The 16,190-nt window shown below is 44.8% G+C and overlaps 1 protein-coding gene across 1 annotated transcript; it reads left to right on the forward strand.

Moving 5' to 3' along the window:
• Nucleotides 1-5,173: 5,173 nt before the first annotated feature.
• Nucleotides 5,174-15,946, forward strand: LOC138645897 (uncharacterized). The gene is made up of 2 exons (XM_069735389.1): nt 5,174-5,789; nt 15,376-15,946. Exons 1-2 carry the CDS (start codon nt 5,303-5,305, stop codon nt 15,933-15,935), a joined length of 1,047 nt encoding a protein of 348 aa, XP_069591490.1. The 5' UTR covers nt 5,174-5,302; the 3' UTR covers nt 15,936-15,946.
• Nucleotides 15,947-16,190: the final 244 nt, after the last annotated feature.

The following is a 16,190-nucleotide window of genomic DNA, read 5'->3' on the forward strand; positions in this document are numbered from 1 at the left end:
ACAGTTTGCACAGCACTCTCAAATCACCGATCTGTCTCAGAACACTGCAGCCTTACCAAGCGCCTGCTCTGAGCAGGCACTTGGTAAGCCACCTCCCTCCCTGCAGGCCCTTGATGCCGCGGCCATATTGGATCCGGGCCTGAGGCAGGGAGGGAGGTAAGAGACCCCCCCAGCAACGTGATCACATCGCGTTGCTGCGGGGGTCTCAGGGAAGCCCGCAGGGAGCCCCCTCCCTGCTCGATGCTTCCCTACACCGCCGTCACACCGCGATCATGGTTGATCGCGGCGTGCCGGGGGTTAATATGCCAGGGGCGGTCCGTGACCACTCCTGCACATAGTGCCGGATGTCAGCTGTGATAGGCAGCTGACACCCGGCCGCGCTTCCCCCGTGAGCGTGGCCGATCGCGTATGACGTACTATCCCATCAGTGGTCATACGGGCCCACCCCACCTCGACGGGATAGTACGTCATATGGCAGATAGGGGTTAAATCGCAAAATGACTTTGGGCCAGTGATCTCACAGCACCATTACACAGAGATTGAGGCCCCGCATCAAATACAGGTTACTCCAGCCTAGCTAAAACTGGTTCTGGGCATCAGAGTTGGCATCAAAGTGGGCAATTAGCCTATTTTCGCAAACTGAAAGAAGAAACTGGCGTTTTTAAGACGTTAAATCATTTTGAGCCACTGATCTCACACTACCTTTACACATATAGGTATGCGCTGGGTCAAACACAGGTTACTTCAGCCTCACCCAAATAGGTCCGAGGCATCAGACCTGGCATCCAAGTGGGCAGAAAGACAATTTTACAGATTTTAATAAGTACCTGGTGTTTTTAAAGGTCTGAGTTACTAAGTTCCATGATTGTTTTATGAGCCTAGAATGCATGACGTCTGAAATACACTCCTTCACACAACCCGAGCCTTTTAGGACCTCGTGCAAATTGTATGGAGGATTATTTCAAAATTGCAAAGTAAGATATGAGAAATGCATAGCATTGTAATTATAATTGTTTGCAAAAGGTAAACTACCAGGCATCTGAATAGGCAAGTGACCTTTGTATATTTGTTTGAATATCTTGGCTGTGATTTATTAAAGTCACAACTCCAGGTTGATCAAAACTTGCAAATTTTGAACTTTTTCAAAACAATTTCACCCGACTGCGCCAAAATGGGCTGAGCTGGGGCAGGATGGGAGAGACACCACGGCTTTTCTAATTCATGAGGTGATGTGGCATACGTTACACCAGATATCTTACTCCAAAGCTAGCTGCGTTACCATTTGTTGTCCCACCATTGGTTGCTGGGGGTCACACTATAGTCTGAAGATTAAAAGTGTTTGTGGAATTCTGTGTCCTATATTCCAGTCACATCTGACAGCAGGAATACGGATGAATGCAGGTGTAGTGATGGACATTAAAGATCTGTCTTCTTGTGTGGATCATCTCACTGCAAGAGTACAAAATATTCAAGACTTTGTGGTTCAGAATTCTATGTTAGAGCCAAGAATTCCTATTCCTGATTTGTTTTCTGGAGATAGAGCTAAGTTTCTGAGTTTTAAGAATAATTGTAAACTGTTTCTGGCTTTGAAACCCCGCTCCTCTGGTGACCCAGTTCAACAAGTTAAGATCATTATTTCTTTATTACGTGGCGACCCTCAAGACTCGGCATTTTCCCTTGCGCCAGGAGATCCTGCATTATGTAATATTGATGCGTTTTTTCTGGTGTTTGGATTGCTGTATGATGAACCCAATTCAGTGGATCAGGCAGAGAAAAATTTGCTGGCTCTGTCTCAGGGACAGGATGAGGTAGAGATATATTGTCAGAAGTTTAGGAAGTGGTCTGTGCTCACTCAATGGAATGAATGTGCGCTGGCAGCAATTTTCAGAAAAGGTCTCTCTGAAGCCCTTAAGGATGTCATGGTGGGATTTCCTATGCCTGCTGGTCTGAATGATAAATAAATAAGGCAGCACACTGCAGCGCTAGAACATACAAACTTGAAATGCGAAATTTGAACTGCATTACTGCACTAGAAATATGAAAAATGAGAGCGTTTAGCGCATAAAAATGGCCAATTTTATGTGTACCTGGTAGCCACTTTACGGCATCTCTCTTATACTAGATCCGGGAGGACCTCCACATTGAGCGGTCACAGACTCCTCCCGGACCGCCACACCGGACTCATAAGCGGCGTCTTTCTGCTATGACAGCGATCTCTTGAAAAAGGCTTTACAATTATATGCCGAAACGTTGAGACTACATATAAGCTGCTTAAAGTTTCTTTTGCATGTGGAACCCACCAACCTTTTTTCCTTTGGAATAAAATTGATGAACAATTAAATATACGCAATTTTATTGTGTGCCGGAGTTTCTATTTTAAGATAATTGTTGATTTTTTTCTCCTGGCACCTCTACAGTACAGTCGAGCACCCTCTTATTCATATATCGAATATGGACCTGAGCCTATGCAGTGCGATAGGACTTTGACCAGAGCTGAACGGCAAGAACACAGACGTCAGAATGGCCTGTGTTTTTACTGTGGTGATTCCACTCATGCTATCTCCGATTGTCCTAAGCACACTAAGCGGTTCGCTAGGTCTGCCACCATTGGTACGGTACAGTCGAAATTTCTTTTGTCCGTTTCTTTGATCTGCTCTTTGTCATCCTATTCTGTCATGGCATTTGTGGATTCAGGCGCTGCTCTGAATTTGATGGACTTGGAGTATGCTAGGCGCTGTGGGTTTTTCTTGGAGCCCTTGCAGTATCCTATTCCATTGAGAGGAATTGATGCTACGCCTTTGGCCAAGAATAAGCCTCAGTACTGGACCCAGCTGACCATGTGCACGGCTCCTGCGCATCAGGAAGATATTCGCTTTTTGGTGTTGCATAATCTGCATGATGTGGTCGTGTTGGGGTTGCCATGGCTACAAGTCCATAACCCAGTATTGGATTGGAAATCAATGTCTGTGTCCAGCTGGGGTTGTCAGGGGGTACATGGTGATGTTCCTTTTCTGTCTATTTCATCATCCACCCCTTCTGAGGTCCCAGAGTTCTTGTCAGATTACCGGGATGTATTTGATGAGCCCAAGTCCAGTGTCCGGTTTTAGGAAGTTTCGCCCCCAGCAGTTCGCCCCCAGCATTTCGCCCCCAGCAGTTCGCCCCCAGCAGTTCGCCCCCAGGTACACTTCGCCCCCGAACATTTCGCCCCCAGCATTTCGCCCCCAGGATGTTTCGCCCCCGCACATTTCGCCCCCGCACATTTCGACCCCAGCAGTTCGCCCCTGGATGTTTCGCCCCCGGATGTTTCGCCCCCAGCAGTTCGCCCCCGCACATTTCGCCCCCAGCAGTTCGCCCCCGGATGTTTCTCCCCCGGATGTTTCGCCCCCGGATGTTTCGCCCCCAGCAGTTCGCCCCCGCACATTTCGCCCCCAGCAGTTCGCCCCCGGATGTTTCGCCCCCGGATGTTTTGCCCCCGGATGTTTCGCCCCCGGATGTTTCGCCCCCAGCAGTTCGCCCCCGGATGTTTCGCCCCCAGCAGTTCGCCCCCGGATGTTTCGCCCCCAGCAGTTCGCCCCCGGATGTTTTGCCCCTGGATGTTTTGCCCCTGGATGTTTCGCGCCCAGCAGTTTGCCCCCGGATGTTTCACCCCCAGCTTTTTGCCCCCCAGATGTTTTGGCCCCAAATTAGGCAGGGAATTTTGGCCTTGTGTTTTAGCCCTAAGACCTCTTTTACAGTAGCCACTTTCCCAAGTGCTAAGCACTGGAAAATCGCTAAGAAGATTGCCAATTTTGAATATACTAGATGGTGGCCCGATTCTAACGTATTGGGTATTCTAGAAGGCGCAGCCACGTGGTATGTTGCACAGCACATGTAGTATATTGGCCAGCCGACATAGTATATTGCACTTGTCACGTAGTATATTGCACTGCCCACGTAGTCTAGGAATGTGGGCACTATATTCGTGTTAAAAAAAAATAATAATAAAGATATACTCACCTCAGCCACGGGCCCTGAAGTCCTCGCGCCTCTCTGCAGTGCTGGCAGTGGCTTCCGGTCTGAGCATAGGACCTGCGATGATGTTGCGGTCACATGACCGTGACATCATCGCAGGTCCTGGACGCATAGCATCGTTCAGACCGGAAGGCACGGTGTGCACTGGAGAGAGGCGCGGAGGACAGCGCGACATCGGAGGGGATGAGAATAACTTTTTTTAAATTTTTTTTATTTTTAACATTACATCTTTTCACTATTGATGCTGCATAGGCACGATCAATAGTGAAAAGTTGGTCACACAGGGTTAATAGCAGCATTAACGGAGTGCGGTACACCGCGATCCATTAACGCTGGCATTAACCCTGTGTGAGCGGTCAGCGGTGAGTGCAGGGCAGTGAAGCAGCGGCCATTTTTCTGGCAGCCTGTGACCATCGCTGATTGGTCGTGGCAATGGTCATGGGCGTTTTGCCATGACCAATCAGCGACTTGACAGACAGACAGACGCCGCGACAAATGAATATACGAATAAAACGTTACAGACAGAAAGACGAAAGTGACCCTTAGACAGTTATATAGTAAATAAGTCAATGGCTGGAAAAGCGAGGTGTTGTATCAATAGCCTGTATCTTATGGGTCATTACCGAGAGCGCTCACAAAAGCGCTCTGAAAAATGCCAGTAAAGCACGTGCTTTGGAGTTCTAAAACAGTGGCAGCATAAGGGTGCTTTTACACTTCCGCTACATATGCACTACAGGCCACCCGTTTGCTTCTGTGATGCCGCATTCCGCTAACCTGCAGTGGAACGAAAAGAAGAAAAAGCTCTTCTTTTTATTCCGACACTGATAGCGGAATGCGGCATTATGAAAGCGAACGGGCGGCTGCAGATCGCGGAACCGAGCCGTTCACTTCTATGGGCAATGCGAGCGGAATGCCAGCATTCCGCCAGCATTGCCCTGGGGTCAGCTGGATGTCAGATCCAGAGCGGATTGACCTCTGGCGGCCACAAACACAAGTGTGAAACCACTCTAAAATTACAGTGTGCAAGAGGCCTTAAATCTAAACAATTTAGAACTTTTACCTGACCCAGCACTGACCTGCTTTGTTGCAAGTTGACCCAGCACTGACCTGCTTTGCTGCAAGTTTTGTTGCAGATGTAACAAGTAGCAGGTCACATGTCCTGCAAGTTACATTAGACTAGCTTTTATTCCACCTGTACATCAGAATATAGCAGTGTCTGAAATCTCCACAAAGAGAGGTGTACTGCCACAAAAAATCAGTCAGCTTCCACAGCAATTCACTTTCTACAACTATGAATTCAGTTCTGTCCAAACGTGGAAGGAGGAAGTTGGTCCATGAGAATCACATTTACTTATTTTCCAAACGAACCGCTGATGATGTCCATTCCATCTGGGTATGTGAAAAACAGTCGACTTGCAAGGGACGTGTTTGGACCAATGAAGAATCTGGCGAAGTTGTGAAAGTAGTCAATCTTCACAGTCACGCAGCACAAGCTGCAAGACCTGAAGCAATCCGACTTGTTAATGAGGCAGTCACCAGGGCAAGGACAACACAGGAGACACCACAACAGATTCTCACAGACGTGGTTTCAGGAGCCCATTCTAATGTTGCAGCACTTCTCCCAAGGAAAGCATCACTGAAGAGGACAATACGATTAGCAAGGCAACTTGGCAATATCCCAAGGTTACCTCAAACCCTTGATCAACTTGTTATCCCCCTGGAGTTCCAGGAGATCAGTATTGATGGTGTCCAGCAGCAGTTCCTTCTGCATGACTCTGGTAAGCTACTTAACCATTTAACATTGTATTAAAACAATTCCATTATGCATAATTATTGCAAAGTTTATTTTGCACAAATGTGAAAAATGCTAGACTGTAAGGTGCTGATATAAAATACTATGTGATTTTTGCCTTCAAGGGAAACTTTGAGGGTAATATAATGTAGTGAGGCCTACTGATTCCAACTAGTGTTGGCCGATCACTGAAAGATAGGATCAGATCGGGCTGATCATACCAAAAGATTGGAATTAATTCTCCAGAGCTATATATATAGTAACATAGTAACATAGTTAGTAAGGCCGAAAAAAGACATTTGTCCATCCAGTTCAGCCTATATTCCATCATAATAAATCCCCAAATCTGCGTCCTTCTACAGAACCTAATAATTGTATGATACAATATTGTTCTGCTCCAGGAAGACATCCAGGCCTCTCTTGAACCCCTCGACTGAGTTCGCCATCACCACCTCCTCAGGCAAGCAATTCCAGATTCTCACTGCCCTAACAGTAAAGAATCCTCTTCTATGTTGGTGGAAAAACCTTCTCTCCTCCAGACGCAAAGAATGCCCCCTTGTGCCCGTCACCTTCCTTGGTATAAACAGATCCTCAGCGAGATATTTGTATTGTGGAGATTATATACTTATACATGGTTATTAGATCGCCCCTCAGTCGTCTTTTTTCTAGACTAAATAATCCTAATTTCGCTAATCTATCTGGGTATTGTAGTTCTCCCATCCCCTTTATTAATTTTGTTGCCCTCCTTTGTACTCTCTCTAGTTCCATTATATCCTTCCTGAGCACCGGTGCCCAAAACTGGACACAGTACTCCATGTGCGGTCTAACTAGGGATTTGTACAGAGGCAGTATAATGCTCTCATCATGTGTATCCAGACCTCTTTTAATGCACCCCATGATCCTGTTTGCCTTGGCAGCTGCTGCCTGGCACTGGCTGCTCCAGGTAAGTTTATCATTAACTAGGATCCCCAAGTCCTTCTCCCTGTCAAGATTTACCCAGTGGTTTCCCATTCAGTGTGTAATGGTGATATTGATTCCTTCTTCCCATGTGTATAACCTTACATTTATCATTGTTAAACCTCATCTGCCACCTTTCAGCCCAAGTTTCCAACTTATCCAGATCCATCTGTAGCAGAATACTATCTTCTCTTGTATTAACTGCTTTACATAGTTTTGTATCATCTGCAAATATCGATATTTTACTGTGTAAACCTTCTACCAGATCATTAATGAATATGTTGAAGAGAACAGGTCCCAATACTGACCCCTGCGGTACCCCACTGGTCACAGCGACCCAGTTAGAGACTATACCATTTATAACCACCCTCTGCTTTCTATCACTAAGCCAGTTACTAACCCATTTACACACATTTTCCCCCAGACCAAGCATTCTCATTTTGTGTACCAACCTCTTGTGCGGCACGGTATCAAACGCTTTGGAAAAATCGAGATATACCACATCCAATGACTCACCGTGGTCCAGCCTATAGCTTACCTCTTCATAAAAACTGATTAGATTGGTTTGACAGGAGCGATTTCTCATAAACCCATGCTGATATGGAGTTAAACAGTTATTCTCATTGAGATAATCTAGAATAACATCCCTCAGAAATCCTTCAAATATTTTACCAACAATAGAGGTTAGACTTACTGGCCGATAATTTCCAGGTTCACTTTTAGAGCCCTTTTTGAATATTGGCACCACATTTGCTATGCGCCAGTCCTGCGGAACAGACCCTGTCGCTATAGAGTCACTAAAAATAAGAAATAATGGTTTATCTATTACATTACTTAGTTCTCTTAGTACTCGTGGGTGTATGCCATCCGGACCCGGAGATTTATCTATTTTAATCTTATTTAGCCAGTTTCGCACCTCTTCTTGGGTTAGATTGGTGACCCTTAATATAGGGTTTTCATTGTTTCTTGGGATTTCACCTAGCATTTCATTTTCCACCGTGAATACCGTGGAGAAGAAGGTGTTTAATATGTTAGCTTTTTCCTCGTCATCTACAACCATTCTTTCCTCACTATTTTTTAAAGGGCCTACATTTTCAGTTTTTATTCTTTTACTATTGATATAGTTGAAGAACAGTTTGGGATTAGTTTTACTCTCCTTAGCAATGTGCTTCTCTGTTTCCTTTTTGGCAGCTTTAATTAGTTTTTTAGATAAAGTATTTTTCTCCCTATAGTTTTTAGAGCTTCAATGGTGCCATCCTGCTTTAGTAGTGCAAATGCTTTCTTTTTACTGTTAATTGCCTGTCTTACCTCTTTGTTTAGCCACATTGGGTTTTTCCTATTTCTAGTCCTTTTATTCCCACAAGGTATAAACCGCTTACAGTGCCTATTTAGGATGTTCTTAAACATTTCCCATTTATTATCTGTATTCTTATTTCTGAGGATATTGTCCCAGTCTACCAGATTAAGGGCATCTTTAAGCTGGTCAAACTTTGCCTTCCTAAAGTTCAGTGTTTTTGTGACTCCCTGACAAGTCCCCCTAGTGAAAGACAGGTGAAACTGAACAATATTGTGGTCGCTATTTCCTAGATGCCCGACCACCTGCAGATTTGTTATTCTGTCAGGTCTATTAGATAGTATTAGGTCTAAAAGTGCTGCTCCTCTGGTTGGATTCTGCACCAATTGTGAAAGATAATTTTTCTTGGTTATTAGCAGAAACCTGTTGCCTTTATGGGATTCACAGGTTTCTGTTTCCCAGTTAATATCCGGGTAGTTAAAGTCCCCCATAACCAGGACCTCATTATGGGTTGCAGCTTCATCTATCTGCTTTAGAAGTAGACTTTCCATGGTTTCTGTTATATTTGGGGGTTTGTAACAGACCCCAATGAGAATTTTGTTACCATTTTTCCCTCCATGAATTTCGACCCATATGGACTCGACATCCTCATTTCCTTCACTAATATCCTCCCTTAAAGTGGACTTTAGACAAGACTTTACATAGAGACAAACCCCTCCTCCTCTCCGATTTTTACGATCCTTTCTAAACAGACTGTAACCCTGTAAGTTAACTGCCCAGTCATAGCTTTCATCTAACCATGTCTCGGTTATTCCCACTATGTCAAAGTTACCTGTAGATATTTCTGCTTCTAGTTCTTCCATCTTGTTTGTCAGGCTTCTGGCGTTTGCGAGCATGCAGTTTAGAGGATTTTGTTTTGTTCCAATCTCCTCGCTGTGGATTGTTTTAGAAATGTTCTTACCTCCCTTCTGAGTATGTTTTCCTGGGTCTTCTTTGTTCGAGTCTAATGTTTTTCTTCCCGTCCCCTCTTCTTCTAGTTTAACGCCCTCCTGATGAGTGTAGCGAGTCTTCTGGCGAATGTGTGTTTCCCAGGTTTGTTGAGGTGTAGTCCGTCTCTGGCGAGGAGTCCATCGTACAAGTAATTCACACCGTGGTCCAGGAATCCGAATCCTTGTTGTCTGCACCATCGTCTTAGCCAGTTGTTTGCATCAAGGATCCTGTTCCATCTCCTGGTGCCATGCCCATCTACTGGAAGGATAGAAGAAAAAACTACCTGTGCATCCAGTTCCTTTACTTTCTTCCCCAACTCTTCAAAGTCTTTGCAGATTGTCGGTAGGTCCTTCCTTGCCGTGTCATTGGTGCCAACATGTATCAGAAGAAATGGGTGGACGTCCTTGGAGCTGAAGAGCTTTGGTATCCTATCGGTCACATCCTTGATCATCGCACCTGGAAGGCAGCATACTTCTCTTGCGGTTATGTCCGGTCTGCAGATGGCTGCTTCTGTGCCTCTCAGTAGTGAGTCTCCCACCACCACCACTCTTCGTTGCTTCTTGGCTGTACTTTTTGCTGTCACTTGTTGCTGTGTGCCCTTTTCTTTTTTGCTTGCTGGTATTGCTTCATCCTTAGGTGTGCCATCTTCATCCTCTACAAAGATTTGATATCGGTTCTTCAGTTGTGTGGTTGGTGATTTCTCCATGGTCTTCTTGCTTCTTTTGGTCACATGCTTCCACTCATCTGCTTTTGGAGGTTCTCTGACACTTTTTTCACCTTCTGTGACCAGTAGAGATGCTTCTGTTCTGTCTAGGAAGTCTTCATTCTCTTTGATGAGTTTCAAAGTTGCTATTCTTTCTTCCAGACCCCGCACCTTTTCTTCTAAAAGGGCCACTAGTCTACACTTCTGACAGGTGAAATTGGATTCTTCTTCTGGTCGATCTGTGAACATGTAGCACATGCTGCAGCTGACCATGTAGGTTGTCACATCTGCCATGTTGCTCCTAGATCCTGCTGACTTGCTGTGTGTTTTCCTTCTTGTGTAATCTACTCAATATATATATATGCGCTCCTTGTAAGTAAAAAATGAGGGCACTCACCAGTCTTCGGTAAAGTGACTTCTTTATTAATAACGACAACTCCAGATAAAAGTCATGGCCGGGGGAGAGGGAGCCGAAGCTCATGTGAGCAGGGGAGGATGACAGCCGTTTCGCGCTATGCCTGCGCTTCTACGGGTCGATTTGTGCTCAGGACAGACAGCGGATATAGTGCACCGGCCAGACACACCCCGCCACCAAATCCCTCCTACAAACCATAGAAATACAAAAAGCACATATTAAAAACTAAAGTTAAAAACAATACATGGCTTATGGAGTACATATATGACATGGAACACAAATCACTACTGAAGAGATGTCAGCAAATGCTATACCAAATTATCGCTCTATGACCTGTCAATTGTGTTCACTATACGTGACTCTGCGCTCATAAGATAACTACAGAAAAATGGACATATCGACTCTGTCATTGAAACCAAGCGGACCCATGGCATTACAGCGCAGGATCCACCTGGCTTCACATCTCAAGAGCAGATTGTCCAAATCACCACCTTGGGCAGGCAAATTCACCTTTTCGATGCCAGCAAAGGTAAGACATTCAGTCCTACCACCGTGTTTCTCCCTCACATGGGAAATGAATCGCGGGACACCTTTTCCTGATGCTACTGACCTGCAATGCTCTAAAAAACGGACATACATCGGGCGGATAGTTTTGCCGATATAATATCGCTTGCAAGGACAGAATACAATATACACTACATGATCAGTTTTACACGTGATGAAATCATTAACCGTGTGTGACACTGCACCTATACGGAGAAACCGCTCTGTAAGGTGCTGCTGACAGCACGAGCAATGGCCGCACCTAAAATTGCCTTTAGGGGACATCCCATTTAGCCAATTAGTATTTGATTTAGTGACGCGGTTTCTTACCAATCTATCTCTTAACCTTGCACTTCTTCTATTGGCTATTAAGGGGCCTCTTGCTGCTACGTCGGCTAACTCCTTATCTCTCTCTAACAGGTGCTAGTTCTTTTTAATAGCTAACCTAATTTGCTGGTCCATGATGCTATATTTAAAACAAAAAGTAAATCTTTTCTCAATCTCCTGTCTCTGGGAGGGCGGTTTTTTAACAACCCCTTCTATCCTCTCATTTTTTACTCTGTCCAAAGTAGATGTCAGCAACCTCTCTGGGTAACCCCTTTCTCTAAATCTGACTTTCATCTCTTCTGATTGACGGTGAAACCCCCCTATTTTTTTACTTTTTTTTACTTTTTTGCGGTGATATATATATATATATACACACACTGTACGCCCAAACAGTGTGTGTGTATATATGTGTATATATGTGGGTGGGTGATGGTGGTCTGGCACTTTTGGAACTTTGTAATGCAATAAAGGATTTGTATAGGACTTCAGCAGTGCGGAGGTATTTCTTCATGGATGCATGTTAAGTACGGGCGGAAACCAACCCCTGCTCTAGCAGCACACTGAGTCCTCAGCAACAATCTTAGTTGAGCCACTCTTCTTCCAGTTTTCTTGCATATATACAGTACAGACCAAAAGTTTGGACACACCTTCTCATTTAAAGATTTTTCTGTATTTTCATGACTATGAAATTTGTACATTCACACTGAAGGCATCAAAACTATGAATTAACACATGTTTAATTATATACTTAACAAAAAAGTGTGAAACAACTGAAATTATGTCTTATATTCTAGGTTCTTTGCTTTGATGACTGCTTTGCACACTCTTGGCATTCTCTTGATGAGCTTCATGAGGTAGTCACGGGAATGGTTTTCACTTCACGAGTGTGCCCTGTCAGGTTTAATAAGTGGAATTTATTGCCTTATAAATGGTGTTTGGACCATTAGTTGTGTTGTGCAGAAGTCTGGTGGATACACAGCTGTTAGTCCTACTGAATAGACTGTTAGAATTTGTAGTATGGCAAGAAAAAAGCAGCTAAGTAAAGAAAAACGAGTGGCCATCATTACTTTAAGAAATGAAGGGCAGTCAGTCCGAAAAATTGTGAACATTTTGAAAGTGTCCCCAAGTGCAGTTGCAAAGACCATCAAGTGCTACAAAGAAACTGGCTCACATGAGGACCGCCCCAGGAAAGGAAGACCAAGAGTCACCTCTGCTTCTGAGGATAAGTTTATCCGAGTCACCAGCCTCAGAAATCGCAGGTTAACAGCAGCTCAGATTAGAGACCAGGTCAATGCCACACACAGTTCTAGCAGCAGACACATCTCTACAACAACTGTTAAGAGGAGACTTTGTGCAGCAGGCCTTCATGGTAAAATAGCTGCTAGGAAACGACTTCTAAGGACAGGCAACAAGCAGAAGACACTTGTTTTGGCTAAAGAACACAAGGAATGGACATTAGACCAGTGGAAATCTGTGCTTTGGTCTGATGAGTCAAAATTTGAGATCTTTGGTTCTAACCACCGTGTCTTTGTGCGACGCAGAAAAGGTGAACGGATGGACTCTACATGCCTGGTTCCCACCGTGAAGCATGGACGAGGAGGTGTGATGGTGTGGGGGTGCTTTGCTGGTGACACTGTTGGGGATTTATTCAAAATTGATGGCATACTGAACCAGGATGGCTACCACAGCATCTTGCAGCGGCATGCTATTCCATCCGGTTTGCGTTTAGATGGACCATCATTTATTTTTCAACAGGACAATGACCCCAAACACACCTCCAGGCTGTGTAAGGGCTATTTGACCAAGAAGGAGAGTGATGGGGTGCTATGCCAGATGACCTGGCCTCCACAGTCGCTAGACCTGAACCCAATCGAGATGGTTTGGGGTTAGGTGGACCGCATAGTGAAGGCAAAAGGGCCAACAAGTGCTGAGCATCTCTGGGAACTCCTTCAAGATTATTGGAAGGCCATTCCCGGTGACGATCTCTTGAAGCTCATCAAGAGAATGCCCAGAGTGTGCAAAGCAGTCATCAAAGCAAGAGGTGGCTACTTTGAAGAACCTAGAATATAAGACATATTTACAGTTGTTTCACACTTTTTTTTGTTAAGTATATAATTCCACATGTGTTAATTCATAGCTTTGATGCCTTCAGTGTGATTGTACAATTTTCATAGTCATGAAAATACAGAAAAGTCTTTAAATGAGAAGGTGTGTCCAAACTTTTGGTCTGTACTGTATAATGGCTCCAAGCTGCGCTGTTAAAAAATAAACAAACCCGGTTATTCAACTCTCTCCGGTGTCCAGCGCTGTCTCCGGCAGTGCAGGGAATTCCGAAATCCCAACGCTATGCATTCTGGGTTGTGCATCACCACCTCTGCACATGTGCCGGGCTGTTCTGTGACGTGATGTGGTGCTTTCCCAGGACCGTCTAGTGAGCGGTCCTGGGATCACTCTCCATTGTAGTTATAGTACGGCAGGCACAGAGGCGGCGATGCGCCGCCCGGATTTCAGGATTCCCTGCACTGCTGGGCTAGGAGCCGGAGCCAGTACTGGACACTGGAGAAAGAGGTGAGTAACTGGGTTTGTTTATTTTTTAACAGCGCAGCCTGGTGCCAATTACTAAAGCTAAATATGCACACATGCTGTACGCCCGTACAGTGTGTGCGTATATATATATATATATATATATATATACGCACACTGTTCGGGCATGTATGCCCGGACAGTGTTTTCAGATTACGGAGGATTCCGATTTCTAATTCTGATCATCATCATGATCTGGCTACAAATCGTATCGTAATTTAAAATAACGATCAGCCTGAAAATCGTAATAAATTACGATCTTCAGTGATCGGATCGGCCAGCACTAATTCCAAATATGCAGCATTGTACTGGCCATACCTGTCCTGGATGCTGCCCCGGAGTTCAGCCTCGCCTGTCTGGGGCATGAACGGGCTGAACTGCCATCGCCGGCTGATTCCTCGGCTCTCGTAGTTCAGTACTGCAGATCCGTGGACAGATCGGGCTGAACTCCGGAGCTCAGGTGAGAGATACGCCATGATTTGCAGAGGCATTTTGCCTGCTGCTTGCAAGCACTTTTTAAGCGCTTTGGCAAAACGCTTCTGCAAATAGGGGACGTGGCCAAGCTCTGCTATTGCCTAAACCGAGCGTTTTTCCATTGGTTTGCAGGCATTTTTCAGGAGGTTTCCCTCTTGCCCATTCCCTTGAATGGGCAAGTTAAGCACGGGATCCGCCGGAAAATAGCTTTAAAGCTATTTTGCGGTGGGGCGTTTTCTGGCCCCAGCCGGAATCTGCCCGTAACCCGCACCATAGACATGAAAGGGTGGGTTTCATTCATTACGCCTGTAAATCCAGCTTGTCTGGATAAAGCCTAAGGCCTCGTGCCCACTGATGGAAGGGGATTGCGGAGCGGCATCTCCGCAGCGGCTGTAATTGCGGTAGCAACTGCAGATCCCACAGGAATCTATTTGTGCCTGTAATTGTGGCCACTATTGTGGTACCCTAATTCTGTATCAAAATCTTCACTTAACTCTATGGATTTAGGTGCAGGTTTTAGTGCAGGATTTCAGCCTCTTATCTAAATGGCTGGAATTTTCTTTGTATAATGGCAGCATACATTGACATGCTGCACTGCATGTTTTTTTTTGCAAACAAAATTTTTTCATCAGCATGTGTATGAGATTTACACATTAATGCTGCATATGACCCCAGCCTAATGGACCATTCAGTTATGCCTTAGGCCAAAAGCACACTGGTGATTTTACTGGCGTTTTTTGCATCCTGCACAATCCTCTCAATGAGACAGCATAGTCACGAACGTCCGCCCTGCCCACCCGACGACTAGCGCGCCCATCCGCTTGAATGGAACACCTCATTCAGGCGGGCGGCCCTCCCAGTCGTTCATTCAGACGTCTAGCCGCACGCCGCGTCTGGATGCGGCTGTCAACTAGACAGCTGTTCAGCATGGTGGCGATCGGCCGTGCTGAACGGCCGTCTAGTTGAAGGGTCTAAAGGTACCCTAAAAATGTGACCTATTTCAAGTTTGGAAGTAATTTTAATTTTAAACAAAAATATATCATTTTCCACTGGGACAATATATGTTGTAAAAAACTATTGGTTGGCCCCTTCACACTAGATTTTGCTTCAGGTTTTTTATTATGAAATCCGAAAATCTGGAGCAAAATGTGAGTTTTTAATGTGAGATATGAACAGAGGCTTCTGATTAGGATATTTTTTTTGTGAATTTATCCCAAAATTCTCTGTCTGCTGCTTGTTACACCTTTTCTGTTATTTCCTCTACTAATACTTTCATTTTAAATTAGGAAATGGACACAGCCGTATGTTGATATTTGGAACAAGAGACAATCTCCATCTACTGGCACAAAGTAAAGAGTGGTTTGCTGATGGCATGTTTTTCACTACACCAGCCTTGTTTAAGCAACTTTACACAATCCATGTAGTCCACAGCGGCCTTGTTGTTCCGCTAGTGTACACCTTGCTGACAGACAAGAGCCGTTCTACATACCAGAGGTTGCTGCAAGAGCTGAAGAACTTGCAGCCTGGACTGCAGCCAGACAACCTGATGTTGGATTTTGAACTAGATGCAATACAGGCATTTGAAAGTGAGTTCCCCAACCTTGTGAAGACTGGTTGCTTTTTCCACTTATCACAGTCGCTTTGGCGTAAAGTTCAAAATGAAGGACTCAAGATGCAATACCAAGGTGACCATGAATTTGCCCGTTGGATACGCATGATACCTGCCCTGGCCTTTCTACCACCACAGAATGTTGTGCAATCATTTGAAGAGTTGGTGGAAGATCCTGACTTTCCACAAGAAGCAATACCTATTGCTAACTATTTTGAAGACAGCTATATCGGTTGAATGAATCGCAGAGGACGTCAAGCACCTTTGTTTCCAATTCAATTCTGGAATGTGTGTGAGCGAACATTGAATGATCAACAGCGAACAAATAATGATGTCGAAGGATGGCACCGTAGCTTTCGAGAAATATGTGGTACTCTTTTCCAAAATATATACCGGTTCATTAACTGTCTGAAACATCAGCAAGAGCTCTATAGTTTTGAAATTATTCAGATAATAGCAGGAAATCCCATTGCTGCAAGAAACAAAAAGTAT

The sequence above is a fragment of the Ranitomeya imitator genome, chromosome 7, assembly GCF_032444005.1.
Source record: "Ranitomeya imitator isolate aRanImi1 chromosome 7, aRanImi1.pri, whole genome shotgun sequence".
In the NCBI taxonomy this organism is placed as follows: Eukaryota; Metazoa; Chordata; class Amphibia; order Anura; family Dendrobatidae; genus Ranitomeya; species Ranitomeya imitator.